Raw genomic sequence first — 13,280 nt, 5'->3', positions numbered from 1 at the left:
TGTGAATACCGATGTCAGAGGAAATGGTGCAGCAGGGAACTGTGAGGGCCTGTCCCTCCACGGAACATCAGAAACTGGCAAAACCCAAATAAACAAACCCACCGCCCCCGGCCAGCCCCCGGCCAGCGTCCCCTGGCTCTGCAGTTGTATTTCTAGGAGTCTACTCTCGGATTTGTTCAGTCCTGTTTGAAACTCTCTGGCTCCATCTGCACTCGTGTTCACGTGTTCACGTGTTCATGTGTTCTCCCACCCTCTGGTTTGGACGTGGTCCCACACTGTCCTGGGCTTCCTCCACCATTGCTTCCCCAAGACCTTCCCGTCCCCACCTGCCGTCCACCCACCCACCCCAACAAAGGGGGCTGGAGTTCAATTTTATCTGAACTCTGGAAAATACTTGAAGGTTTGCAGCAGACAAGGGGACACATAATCAAGAGAAAGCAGCATAACTCAATAGAACCTTGTGGATTTTAACTTCCCCTTGCCCCATCCCCCCTCCCCAGCTGGATGACAGTCAGGAAGACAGCAGCTGGAGTTCCTGGTGTGGGGTGCTGCTGCCAGGGAAGCAGAGGGGACCTTGTTTGCAAGGCAGTGCAGTTGTCCGTTTTGACCCGTCTGGCGGATCCCTGAAGGACTAACACACAGGGCTTGCCTTATTTCACCAACTCAGACTCAAGGCAGAGAGCAGCTACACCGAGGCTTTGTCAGAACATTAAACAGTCAATGCCACCTGGGGCCAAAGATATCTGCCAGAAAACATTGGGCACGCCCAAAAAGCCCGGGAGGAAAAGCTGGAAGATGACATGCTTTGAGGAATAAGGGAGTTGGGAGATCCCACTTATTCTTGGGAGTCCAGAAGGCCCCCACGCATGCCCATGATGGGGCACCAGCTCAGAAAAGACCTGAGAAGCTCTCAGTGCTCACCTCTGGCTGAACTTCAGGCTCTGAGCAAGCAGGAAGGGAAGGTGCAAGCAGGAAGTGAAGGGGAAGGCAGAGTCACAAACTCCCCAGCCGAGTGCTGAAGGCGTAGCCCAACATACAGAGCCCAGCTACAAACCCTGAAGAAAAACAATTTTTTGATTCCAGGGGTTTAAGGAACTCTCTGTCAAATTACTGTCTTAGCACCAAGCTAATAGAAAGTGAGCATACATGATGAAGAAATTATTTTTTAACTTGACATAAACAAGCAAAAACAACCACAATCCACAACAATCAGCAACAGCAAACTGCGCAGAGGGAGGAGAACCTGATACCCAGAAATATCCCATTGTAATAGTCACTGTCTGGTTTTCACCAGACAAAGCAGGAAGAAATATGAGCTACTTGTGGGGGGAAAGCAATTAATGGAAAATCTTCCTGAGGAAGCCCAGAATTGGACTTACTAGATAAAGCCTTTCAATCAACTCTCTTAAACATGTTCAAAAAACTAAATAAAATCACAGACAAAGAATTAAGATAAACCAGGAGAATGATGCCTCACCAAATAGAGAATATCAATAAAGAGATAGGAACTTTAAAAAGAAACCGAACAGAAAATCTGGAATTGAAAATTACAACAACTGAAATAAATAATTCATGATAGGGTTTCAACAGCAGATTTTATCAGGTGGAAGAATTAGTGAACATAAAGACAGATGAATTAGCATACTCTAGTCTGAGGAGTAGCTGAGACAAAGGGGAGTAGATGTGAGAATGGAGAAAAATGCACAAATCTTAGAAGACCTGTGGGACACCATCAAGCATACCAACACACTTAACTGGATTTCCAGATGGAGGGGAGACTGGGGGAGCAGAAAAAATAATTGAAGAAATAATGGCCAAAACTTCCCAAATTGAGAAGACATATCAATCTACACATTCAAGCCACTCAGTGAACCCCAAGTAGAATAAACTCAAAGAGAATCACACAAAAACACAGTGTAATCAAATTCTCAAAAATCAAAACAGAATCTAGAAAGCTGCTGGACAGAAGACTAACAGCGGATTTCTCATCAGAAACCATGGAGGCCAGAGGCATTGGGATGACATATTTCACATGCTGGCTTGGGGTACAGGGGCAGGGGAAGCCAACAACCAAAAAGACATCAGCATCTGACAAAATTATCCTTCAAAAATGAAAGAGGGGCCGGGCACAGTGGCTCATCCCTGTAATCCCAGCACTTTGGGAGGCCAAGGCAGGTGGATCACGAGGTCAGGAGATTGAGACCATCCTGGCTAACACGGTGAAACCCCATCTCTACTAAAAATACAAAAAATTAGCCGGGCCTGGTGGCAGGAGCCTGTAGTCCCAGCTACTCAGGAGGCTGAGGCAGGAGAATGGCAGGAACCCGGGAGGCAGAGCTTGCAGTGAGCAGGGATCACTCCACTGCACTCCAGCCTGGGCAACAGAGCGAGCCTCTGAAGAGAAAGTGATTCATTTCAAGGTAAATAAAACCTGAAAGAGCTCATTGCCAATAGACTTGCCTTACAAGAAATGCTAATTCAGGCTGAAATAAAAGGGTACTAGACAGTAACCTGGAGCCATATGAAGGAAAAGTAGCCATGGTGGTAGTTTGTGTGTTTATAAGAATTCCTCCATTACATATTAGTTATCTAATTTGTTGGTGTACAAATTTTCATAGTATTCCTTATAATCCTTTTTATTAATGCAAGGTCAGTAGTGATATTCCCATTTTCATTTATGATTTTAATTATTTGAATCTGTCATCTTTTAATCTAGATAAATATTTGTCTGGATAAAGATCTAGACAGATAAAGATTTGTCAAATCTGTTGCTCTTCTCAAAGAACCAACTTTGGGGTTCATTGATTCTACTGATTTTCTACTTTCTATTCCATTTTTCTGTGCTCTAGTCTTTATTTTTTACCTTCTGCTACATTTGGATTCAGTTTGCTCTTCTTTTTCTAGTTCCTTAAGGTATAAAGTTAGATTAATTATTTGAGATCTTTCTATTTTTTAAAAAATGTAAGCATTCAGTTATCAATTTCCCTCTATATACTGCTTTCACTGCATCTCATAAGTTTTGGTTTGCTTTTTTCATTCATCTCAAAGTATTTTCTATCTTCTCTTTGAGTTTCTCTTTTGACTCTGGTTGTTTGAGAGTGTGTAATTTAATATACACATATTTGTGAATTCCAGTTTTTCTTCTGTTATTTTCTAGTTTCTTTCCATTATAATCAGAGAAGATAGTTTGTATGAGTTTGATCATTTTAAATTATTAAGACTAGTTTTGTGGCCTAAGGTATAGTCTAATATGGCAACTGTTCCATGTGAACTTGAGAAGAGTGTGTTGTCTGCTGTTGTTGGGTTGGGTGTTTCTGCATCTATGTTAGACCTCTTTAGGGGGTTCTTCAAGTCCTCTATTTCTTTACTGAATGTCAATTTAATTCTTTTTTTAATTAATTAATTAATTAATTTTTTTTTTTTTTTTTGAGACAGAGTCTTGCTCTGTCACCCAAGCTGGAGTGCAGTGGCCTCGGCTCACTGCAAGCTCCACCTCCCAGGTTCACGCCATTCTCCTGCCTCAGCCTCCCAAGTAGCTGGGACTACAGGCGCCCACCACCACGCCCAGCTAATTTTTGTATTTTTAGTAGAGAGGGGGTTTCACCATGTTAGCCAGGATGGTCTCAATCTCCTGACCTTGTGATCCGCCCACCTCAGCCTCCCAAAGTGCTGGGATTACAGGCGTGAGCCACTGTGCCCGGCCTCTTTTTTTTTTTAATTACAGAGAATGGCTCATTGATGTCTCTAACTCTTATTTTAGAACCAGAACTGTCTATTTCTTTCTTCATGTCTGTCCATTTTTGTTTCACATACTTTGGTGATCTGATATTAGATATGTATATATTTACAATTGGTATATCTTCTTGACAGATTCACTTTCATCAATGCATAACATCCTGTGGGCCCAGCCCCTGCTGATCAGTCTGCTCTAGCTTCTGCATGACAGTGGCTTCCTCATTAGCCTCCTTTCCTGGCCATTCTCCTGGCCTGTGGCTGGCTCCTCCCAAGCCAGGCCATCATGTCCCCAGGTAACATCCATGTGGCCCCCCCAGGCAGCACAGAGCATTCCTTAGTTGCTCTCACTAGACAGGTCCCACTTCCTAAGGTCTGGAAAATTATGATGGCCTAATAAAACAAGCTGAGAAATTTAAGCCTAGCATTATTTCTCTCCCAATTATTTGAGAGCATTCTGTGGTGAAAGTCTTTGGGTCCATAGCTTGCTTTGTAGAATGGCTTTTAATCTTAGATTCATTTAATCAATATGATATATTTGGGACTTTTCCTTTTCTTGGATTCTGTGTCTTGACAAATATAGACAGTTGTGTCTCCACCAACACCATCAATACATAGACTCCTCTCATCATCCCATAAATTTCCCTCATGCCCCTTTGTAGTCATTCCACATCCCCACCCTAGCCCCTAATAGGCACTGATTTTTTTTGTCTTATTATGATTACTATTGCCATAATATCACATCTACAGAATCCCACAGTGTTTAGTATTTTGCCATATAATATATGACTTAAATAGACCCTTCACTAAAGAACAAATATGGATGGCAAATAAACACATGAAAACATGTTTCACATCATGGATCACCACGACAGTGCAAATTTAAACCCCAGTGAACTCTATACAGCTGTGTTGACTAAAGCAACGATACATCTGATGTGCAGGACTGGCAAGAATGTGGGGCTTTGCTGATACGTTTGAGTTTAAACCTCCCATCTCACTGTAGTTTTTGCTTATGCAAGGAATCTACTCCCTTTTATCTCCTTGTTTTACTGCTTTTGGATTGAGTGTTTTAAGTTTTTTTATTCCTTCATCGTATTGGTTCCTAGTGCTACCATAGCTAATTACACCAAAGGTGTAACTGGAAACAATGGAAAATTATTCTCTCACAGTTCTTAGGGCCGGGCACCTGAAATAAAGGTTTCCACAGGGTCATGCTTTCTCTGAGCTCCAAGGGAGAATCTGTCCTTGCTCTTTCTAGCTTCTGGTGGCACCCAGCAAACCTTGGGGTCCCTTGGCTTCTATCTTCACTCCAATCTTTGCCTCTGTTGTCATATCATCTTCCCTTTGTGTGTATGTCTGAACTTCCTTCTCCTTTCTCTGGTAAAGACATTAGACATTGGATTTAAGGTTCACTATGATCCCGTATGACTTAACTAATTATATCTGCAAATACCTTATTTCCATATAAGGTCATATTGTGAGGTTCTGGATGGAGACAACTTTTGGGGAGGCATGATTCGGCCGAGTACATGCATCTTCTTCCTAGTGAGTTGTATATTCCTTTATTATTATAGCGGAGATTATAACATGAATCCATGACTTGTTAAAGTCTAATGTAAATTAGACCTTATATTATTTTTCAGATGGTGCAGTGTGCTTAAGCTACTTTAACTCCATGTAGCCCCTCCTGAATTTTGTGTTCTTGCCATGTATTTTATTTCTATAAATATTTTACAACTTACATTTTATACAGTCAACATTCATTTAGATTTTCCCCATGTGTTCTTCTTTTGTTACACTTCATTTCCTTATCAACTTCTTGCTTTCATCTGTGCTTGTTTTTGTTCTACCTAATGTTTCCTTTAGTATTTTCTGTAGTGCAGATCCTGCTGGTGACACATCCTCTCGGTATCCAGAGGATGTCATTATTCTGTTCTCATTTGGGGGAATCTTCTTCCCAGGTATAGAATTCTAGCTTTGTGCTTCTTTTCTTTCAGACAGTAAATATATCATTCCATTGTCCTCTGCCTTTCATCATTTCTACTGAGAAGTCACCTGTAAATGTTATTGTTGCTTCTTTGAAGGTAATATGTCTTGTTTTCCTCTGGCTGTTTTTAAATTTTTCTGTCTTTGGATTTCAACCCCAATGTGCCCAGGTGTGGTTTTCTTTGTGTTCACTTGCTAAAGATTCTTGGTTTGGAGGGTTCCTTTTTTTCTTTTTCTTTTTTCTTTTCTTTTTCTTTTTCTTTTTTTTTTTTTTAACAGGTCTCCTTCTGTTGCCCAGGTTAGAGTGCAATGGTGCAATCTTGGCTCACTGCAGCCTCTGCCTCCCAGGCTCAAGTGATCCTCCTCCTTAGCCTCTTGAGTAGCTGGGACTACAAATGTACCACCAAAGTGGGCCAATTTTTTATATTTTTTGTAGAGATTGGGTTTTGCTATATTGTCCTGGCTGGTCTTCAACCAGGGCCACCTTGGCCTCCCAGAGTGCTGGTATTACAGGTGTGAGCCATCATGCCTGGCCTAAAGATTCTTAAATGCTCTTTGCATCTATGCATTTCATCAGGTTAAAGTTCTTGTCCATCATATCTTCAAATATTTTACTACCCCTGTTTTACTCCTCTCCTTGTAGGATTTCAATCATTTTTCCCATAAATTTTCACAAAATATAGGCATGTTTATTGCTCCACTTTCTTTATTTCCCTCTTTTCTTTCCCATCTCTGTATTCAGGCTTGAAATTTCCTCATCTCCCTTCCTTTACTAATCTTCTCTTTGGTTTTGTCTATATGTTGTAAAGCTAAGCTACCTAGTTCTTAATTTCAGCTATTGTGTTCTTCGTTTCCAGAATTTCTGTTTGATTCCATTTAATAAATCCAGTTTGACACTGAAATTCTCCATTTGTTCTCTATTTTCTTGAGCAAGTTAATCAGCATTACTTTAAACTCCAGTTTCACAATTCTAATATCTAGATCTCCTGCAGATCTGTTTCTCTTGTTTTTTTCCTCTTGGTCTTTTGGTCAGTTGGTCTTGTCTTCTAGTATCCCTAGTAATTTTTTGACTGAATGAAGGACTTTATGAAAATTTATAAGATGATTTGAGCCTCTGTTGATGCTGCTGTCTCCAGAAGAGATCACTTTTGTTTCTGGGAGGCAGTTAGGCTACAGGCAGATCATGTGAGTTCAATACAAGCTGATTTAAAGATAGGCTTCATTCTTTCTGGTTTTTCCTTCCTCCTAGGGAGTAGCCCTTCACTTACATTCAGCATTTCCAACTGAAAGCCTAGAGTTTTTTTACTAGAATCCCTCTACCTTGTCAGGTCCTGAACTCTGTGGTTTTTTTCTTCTAATTCCATGAGACTACTAAAAGCTCTGCTCAGCTGATCAGCCTCTCGGCCTCTTGGCTGTGGTCTGTAAATTGGTAAATGCCTCAATAAGAAAATCCACAAGGAATATTGGACTCACTTCTGTGCACTTTCTCTCTAATGCGGATTCACTCACTCAAGTCTCAGCTGTCTTGATACCTCCCAGCCCCTTTGAACAGAGATTTTGTTTGTAAACCAGATTTCCTAATTTTTCTCAGCTAGATGGCCAGTCTGATGTAAGCCAGTTCCCCACACATGAAAGGAGAACTTGACAGAGCATTTTATACAGCATAAGAAAAAGGTGGCACAATGGAATCATTTTCAGAACTCAAAATTACTCTTCAATAATTTCTCCAAAAAAGTTTATTATTTCAGTCCATTTTTATAAAGGCTCTTCCTTGGGCCAGGCATGATTTTAGGCCTTTGAGTGGTGAACAAGACAAACACACTCCCTGCTCACACGCAGCTTACGTTTGAAGAAAGGAAGCTGAGGACAGCAAGGACAATGAACAGGAACAGGGAAGACACGTGGTGCAAAAATACCGATGATGGCCAGGCACAGGGCTCACGCCTGCAATCCCAGTACTTTGGCCAAGGCAGGAGGGATCACTTGAGACCCCATTTTGTATAAAAAAAAAAAAAAATTAAGAAATATTGATAATGAGACTTGAGTCATCTATGATTGAAGCACATCACAAAGCTATGGCCTTTAAGAGCAGAACCAAATCCATGGGCCAGTTCAAAACTTTTCTTTCCTGTCCGAAACCCAGTCCTATCCCCAGCGTTCCCACACAAACGTCTGAGTGAGCCTCTGGGAAGGCCGTGGGGAGGGGCATGGCCTCTCCTTCCTTGCTCCCCTTCTCCCTGTTTGGGGCTCTAACTCCTCCAGTGATGGGGATGGGGGAAGGAATGTGCAGTGCCACCACTGTGGGGCTCACTGGCCACTGCTGCACCTTCCCTCCGGCTGCTCCAGTGATCCTGTGCTTCTACCAGCTGCTTCTGCCTCTTCAGTGAGGACCCGCTTTAGGGAGGAGATGTCCCCACAATCGTGAGTGGGACGGCTCTTGCCTTGGCATGCCACACTTTGCATAAGGCTGAAGGGCCACCCCTGCCTCCACAGCCCCCTTCTTACAACCCAGGCTGCACTGGTGGGGTGCTGGGACCAGGTCCACCTCCACTCTTGCCCCCAGGGATCCACATGGGACAGGCTACAGCCCAGACATGACAGGAGATTTATGAGCTGGGCCACATCACAGGCAAACAAACATCCTTAGTCATGACAGACGCCACCTCTCAGCAACCAGGAAGGGGAAGCTGTGGGCCCTGGAACAACAAGGCCAGGAGGGGTATAAAAGCCTGAGAGCCCCACGAAGCTCACACACTCACTCACACACTCACACACACACTGACTCCCACACTCACTCACTCCCACACTCACTCACACACACCTCCCCCAGCTCACCTCCTCCCCACCCCAGCATGGCCGCGTCTACCATGTCCGTCTGCTCCAGCACTTGCTCTGACTCCTGGCAGGTGGACAATTGCCCAGAGAGCTGCTGTGAGCCCCCCTGCTGCGCCCTCAGCTGCTGCGCCCCGGCCCCCTGCCTGACCCTGGTCTGCACCCCAGTGAGCTGTGTGTCTAGCCCCTGCTGCCAGGCAGCCTGTGAGCCCAGCCCCTGCCAGTCAGGCTGCACCAGCTCCTGCACGCCCTCGTGCTGCCAGCAGTCTAGCTGCCAGCCGGTTTGCTGCACCTCCTCCCCCTGCCAGCAGACCTGCTGCGTGCCCGTCTGTTGCAAGCCCGTCTGCTGCAAGCCTGTGTGCTGCGTGCCCATCTGCTCTAAGGATTCCTCTTCATGCTGCCAGCAGTCTAGCTGCCAGCCAACTTACTGTGCCTCTTCCTCCTGCCAGCAGTCCTGCTCTGTGCCTGTTTGCTGCAAGCCCGTGTGCTATGTGCCCACCTGCTCTGAGGATTCCTCTTCATGCTGCCAGCAGTCTAGCTGCCAGCCAGCTTGCAGCACCTCATCCCCCTGCCAGCAGGCCTGCTATGTGCCCGTCCGTTGCAAGCCTGTCTGCTGCAAACCCGTCTGCTGTGTGCCTGTCTGCTCTGGGGCTTCCACTTCATGCTGCCAGCAGTCTAGCTGCCAGCCGGCTTGCTGCACCACCTCCTGCTGCAGACCCTCCTCCTCCGTGTCCCTCCTCTGCCGCCCTGTATGCAGGCCTGCCTGCTGCGTGTCTGTCTCCTCCTGCTGTGCCCCTGCCTCCTCCTGCCAGGCCAGCTGCTGCCGTCCGGCCTCCTGCATGTCCCTCCTCTGCCACCCTGTGTGCTCCCGCCCGGCCTGCTGAGCCCTCTGCTCAGGCCAGGAGTCCAGCTGCTGATGTGCATGCTCCCCTGGGCCAGCTGGGCTCAGTTCCTGACCTGGGTTAGGTGGCTGCCCCCACCTAGGACGGGTCCCCATGTCTCCCCTTTGCTGAGGTGACCTCCCCCTCCTTGCTCCCAGGAGTCTCCATCCTTGCAGCTCCCCAGCTCCTGCCTCCCAGCAGGTACCCACCTGCCTGCTGGGTCCCGTGTCCTCCCTCCCAGCTTCTCTGCTCTGGGTCACTTGGCCTCGACTTGAACCTGTCAGCACCTCCTCCTGCTCCCCAATAAACTCTCCTTGGTCACCTGATTCTCTTTTCTGTTGTTCTCCTGGGGGACACATGGTTTTGAGCTGACATTGGTCTCCTCCAGCCATGATTGTTTCTAGGGGTGAGTTACTTAACCTAGAAGTCACAGGGGACAGTGGCCTAACTCCTCCAGGGAGATCACCAGGTGGGACTCACGGTCACTCTCAGGAAGGCTCAGTCCCAGCTCAGCCCCTGTGCCCGGGTCTTCTTGAGCCTGGTCATTCACTGTCGTGCCCTGGGCTGTGGGGCCCTCCAGGCCCCAGGACCGTCCCACCCACCCTCTCACCTGGGAGAGCCCACCCTGCAGGGTCACCTTCCAGGAAGCTGGTCTGGGGTCCGGGCACTGCAGCCTCCAGGCCTGGTCACCCTCCCTGTGTGCCGCCCGCCCGAGGGTTCTGCCCATTTAGCAGCAACGCAAGGGGAGAGTGAGGGCCTGCTGCACCTGCACAGGAGAAAAGGGACTCAATGGGAACAAAAGCATCATGGAGTGGACGGACGGATGCACAGGATTCCCCAAAACCCGGGCGCTGCCCAGGTTCTCCTCTGGGGGCAGCAGGTTCCACAGAGGTGTAGGGATGAGGAGCCTGGGTTCCCACAGATGATGCCGATGTGGGCACACAGTCAGCGACACTCTCATCTCTCTAAGGCTTGGTCCACGCGGGGAGCATGAGCTGCCTGTGATGTCCTGTGGGAAAGGCCGTCAGCGGGGACAGTGGTAAGATCAGGCAGCGCATGGGGCTCCACCACCCTGGGTGGGCGCAGAGCCGTCAGTCCTCAGACTGTGAGACAAGCTCCTCCAGGCCAGCTGCAGAGACCAAAAAACTGATGGGATTGCCCGCCCCTGGGATGCTGCAGTCACCCCACAGCCAGGCCGGCCGCAGCCTGATGGACGTGGTGCTGCTGTGGCTGTGGTCAGAACAGGCACAGAAATGCCACAGAAAGTGAGGTGGAGCCTGGGGGCGGGCGGGGCCTGCGTGGTTGCTGCCCAGGGCCCTCAGTGGCTGGGGGACCCCGTGTGACCCCGGCTCAGCCTGATCTGCTCTCAGCTCCCTGCCCTCCACACTGATGGCTGCTGGGAACCCACTATGGCCTAAGTGCACGGCCGTCCACACTGTTTCCTGTTCACATTCCTAGCCCATTTTCTATCATGCTATGTGTATTTTTCTTGTGGATTTAGGGCTGGGGATCCTCTGTCCATCATATGCACTCCAAATATTTCCAACCCATCATTGCTTCTATAAAGCACACTCCCCGAGATTGGAAACAGGCCTAATTTTGCTGATATTGGTTTCACTGTTATTGCTTAGATTTAACTTTTTGCCCCATTTGCTGATATGACTTGTGTGAGGTATGACGTATTAATTTTTCTCTTCCACCAATAGCCAACAGTCCTTTTTTAAAGTTAGTTTATTCTCTCCATCTCCCATTTGAAACATCTCTTTCATCTGATAGAAGTGTTTGTATAGTCTGCTTCTGAAATCCGTATTTTGTATTTTGTTCTATTAATCTCTTGATCTATCCTTGCACCCATTCCAGATGTTCTATCCATGTTATTCAGCTTCGTAATATATCCTAACAGCTCATAAGGAAGGTGCCACTATCTTATTTTCTAAAAATGTTGGTTCTAGCTTGTTCTCAATTAATTTTAGAAAGCTTTTCAAGTATTTTTTAAACTGCTATAATTTTGATTGGGATTACATTGAGCTTTTAAATATGTAGGAGGAAACTAACAGCTCATAAGGAAGGTGCCACTATCTTATTTTCTAAAAACGTTGGTTCTAGCTTGTTCTCGATTAATTTTAGACAGCTTTTCAAGTATTTTTTAAACTACTATAATTTTGATTGGGATTGCATTGAGCTTTTAAATATGTGGGAGGAAACTATAATTGTTCATCTCGTCTTGCCTTGCAGGAAACTATAATTGTTCATCTCGTCTTGCCTTGCAGTTACATAGTACAATAGTTCCATTTAGAATTCTATCATTTTCTTCTATAGGTCTAAAATATTCCTCTTTGGATTAAATTCTAGGTATTTCATAGGGATGTTTTACTAGTGTGAATGGGGAACAGCTTTCTATTACGTTGTCTTAGTATATAAATCTTATATATATGTCTATATAAATTATTCACATATATATTGTCTTCATATCAAACCATATGTTTAGCTCCTTTCCTTTGCAAGTTGTCTTATTAGTTCTTACGGTTTGTCATTGAATTTCTTGGAATTTTCTATGTAGATGAGCTCATCATTTGAAAATAGGGAGAATTTAACTTCTCATTTCCAATCTTTAAAACTCCCATTTCTATTGTTTTTCCTGTGGCAACATTACTTTGAACACCCAGGATGATGCTGAATAAAATTAAAAGAATCCTTGTTTGTTCCTGACTTTCATGAGAAAGCGTCAAACGTTCACCACTACACACGGTGTTTGCTGTGGGGTTTAAGTAGAAACCTTTTATTTTTAAACCAAGTTTTTCTATTTCCTTTTTGCTATGAATTTTCATTTACTAGAATCAAGGATTGTTTTGAGGGGGAGGAGTGGATCCTAGAGACATGGTGCTACCTGAGGCATAGTTTCTAAATCTCCCTAAATCCCAAATAGAAACAGACAGAATTATCAGATAGAAAAAGAAAAACCCAAGGGTTCCATTTAGGACAGAACTTAACGGCAAGATATCACCCAAGGGCCCAAAATGCGAGTGGGTAGGAACCAGGCCCAGAAGCCAGTGTTGCTGAGGTCTGTACAGGAGGACGCCCAGGGGAGCACTGGCAGGAGCAGCAGCCTGAGGATGGGAGAAGCCCAGCACCGCCTGGAAAGGGGGCCAGAGTGTGAACAGCCACTGCAGCTGGGCAGGTCCCTCCTCTCCATCAGCCATGGAACACAAGCGGCTGCAGGAGGAAGCCTGACAGGGCTGGACTCTGGCCACTGTGAGCTCTTGAGTCGGAGCCACCAGGGCTTCCTTCCACAGAAGAGTCCCTCTGTCTCCCAACCTGAGGGTAAGGAGCTTGGAGTGGAAACAAAGTTGGACAGAACAGAAAGTCCACTTCCAATGGAAAAAGACCTAATAGCCCCATAGATAGTTTTTTTTTTCTTTTGATAAACATAGAAATTGATCCTTCTGGTCTTAAAGCTCAAAACTTTGCTTTATCTGTAATCCCAGCACTTTGGGAGGCCGAAGCGGGCGGATCACGTGAGGTCAGGAGTTTGAGACCAGCCTGGCTAACATGGTGAAACCCCATCTCTACTAAAAACACAAAATTAGCTGGGTGTGGTGGCGTGCACCTGTAATCCCAGCTACTTCGGAGGCTGAGTCAGGAAAATTGCTTGAACCTGGGAGGCAGAGGTTACAGTGAGCAGCTACTTACAGCACGCTACTGTGTGAATACTGCAGGCAGTCGCAGTGTACAAACAGTGTATTTGTGTTTCTAAACACAGATAAGATACAGTAAAAAGTCAGTGTTATAATCTTATAGGACCACCATCCCCTATGCTGTCCACTGTCGACTGAAACATGGTCTGGC

At 45.8% G+C, this 13,280-nt stretch overlaps 2 protein-coding genes across 4 annotated transcripts in view; both read left to right on the top strand.

The window, feature by feature from the left end:
• The window catches only part of TSPEAR (thrombospondin type laminin G domain and EAR repeats), a 215,868-nt gene that overhangs the window by 165,588 nt on the left and 37,000 nt on the right, over positions 1–13,280 (top strand). The window lies entirely within an intron of this gene.
• Positions 8,529–9,760, top strand: LOC129022482 (keratin-associated protein 10-1). Of its 3 annotated transcripts, none has more exons than XM_054468668.1 (2): positions 8,574–8,909; positions 9,006–9,437. In XM_054468668.1, the coding sequence occupies exons 1-2, from the start codon at positions 8,574–8,576 to the stop codon at positions 9,435–9,437; spliced, it is 768 nt and encodes a 255-aa protein (XP_054324643.1). The 3 variants fall into 3 exon arrangements, with proteins under 3 accessions (XP_054324642.1, XP_054324643.1, XP_054324644.1); XM_054468669.1 differs by having other exon boundaries at positions 8,574–8,918; positions 9,159–9,437; XM_054468667.2 differs by having other exon boundaries at positions 8,529–9,760.

This window comes from Pongo pygmaeus, chromosome 22 (assembly GCF_028885625.2).
Source record: "Pongo pygmaeus isolate AG05252 chromosome 22, NHGRI_mPonPyg2-v2.0_pri, whole genome shotgun sequence".
Classification (NCBI taxonomy): Eukaryota; Metazoa; Chordata; class Mammalia; order Primates; family Hominidae; genus Pongo; species Pongo pygmaeus.
Note: the sequence above shows the minus strand (reverse complement) of the source record. Positions and strands in the feature narration are given on the sequence as shown.

Coding starts and splice junctions, on each gene's coding strand:
- LOC129022482 (XM_054468667.2), top strand. CDS start 8,574: ATGGCCGCGTCTACCATGTCCGTCTGCTCCAGCACTTGCTCTGACTCC.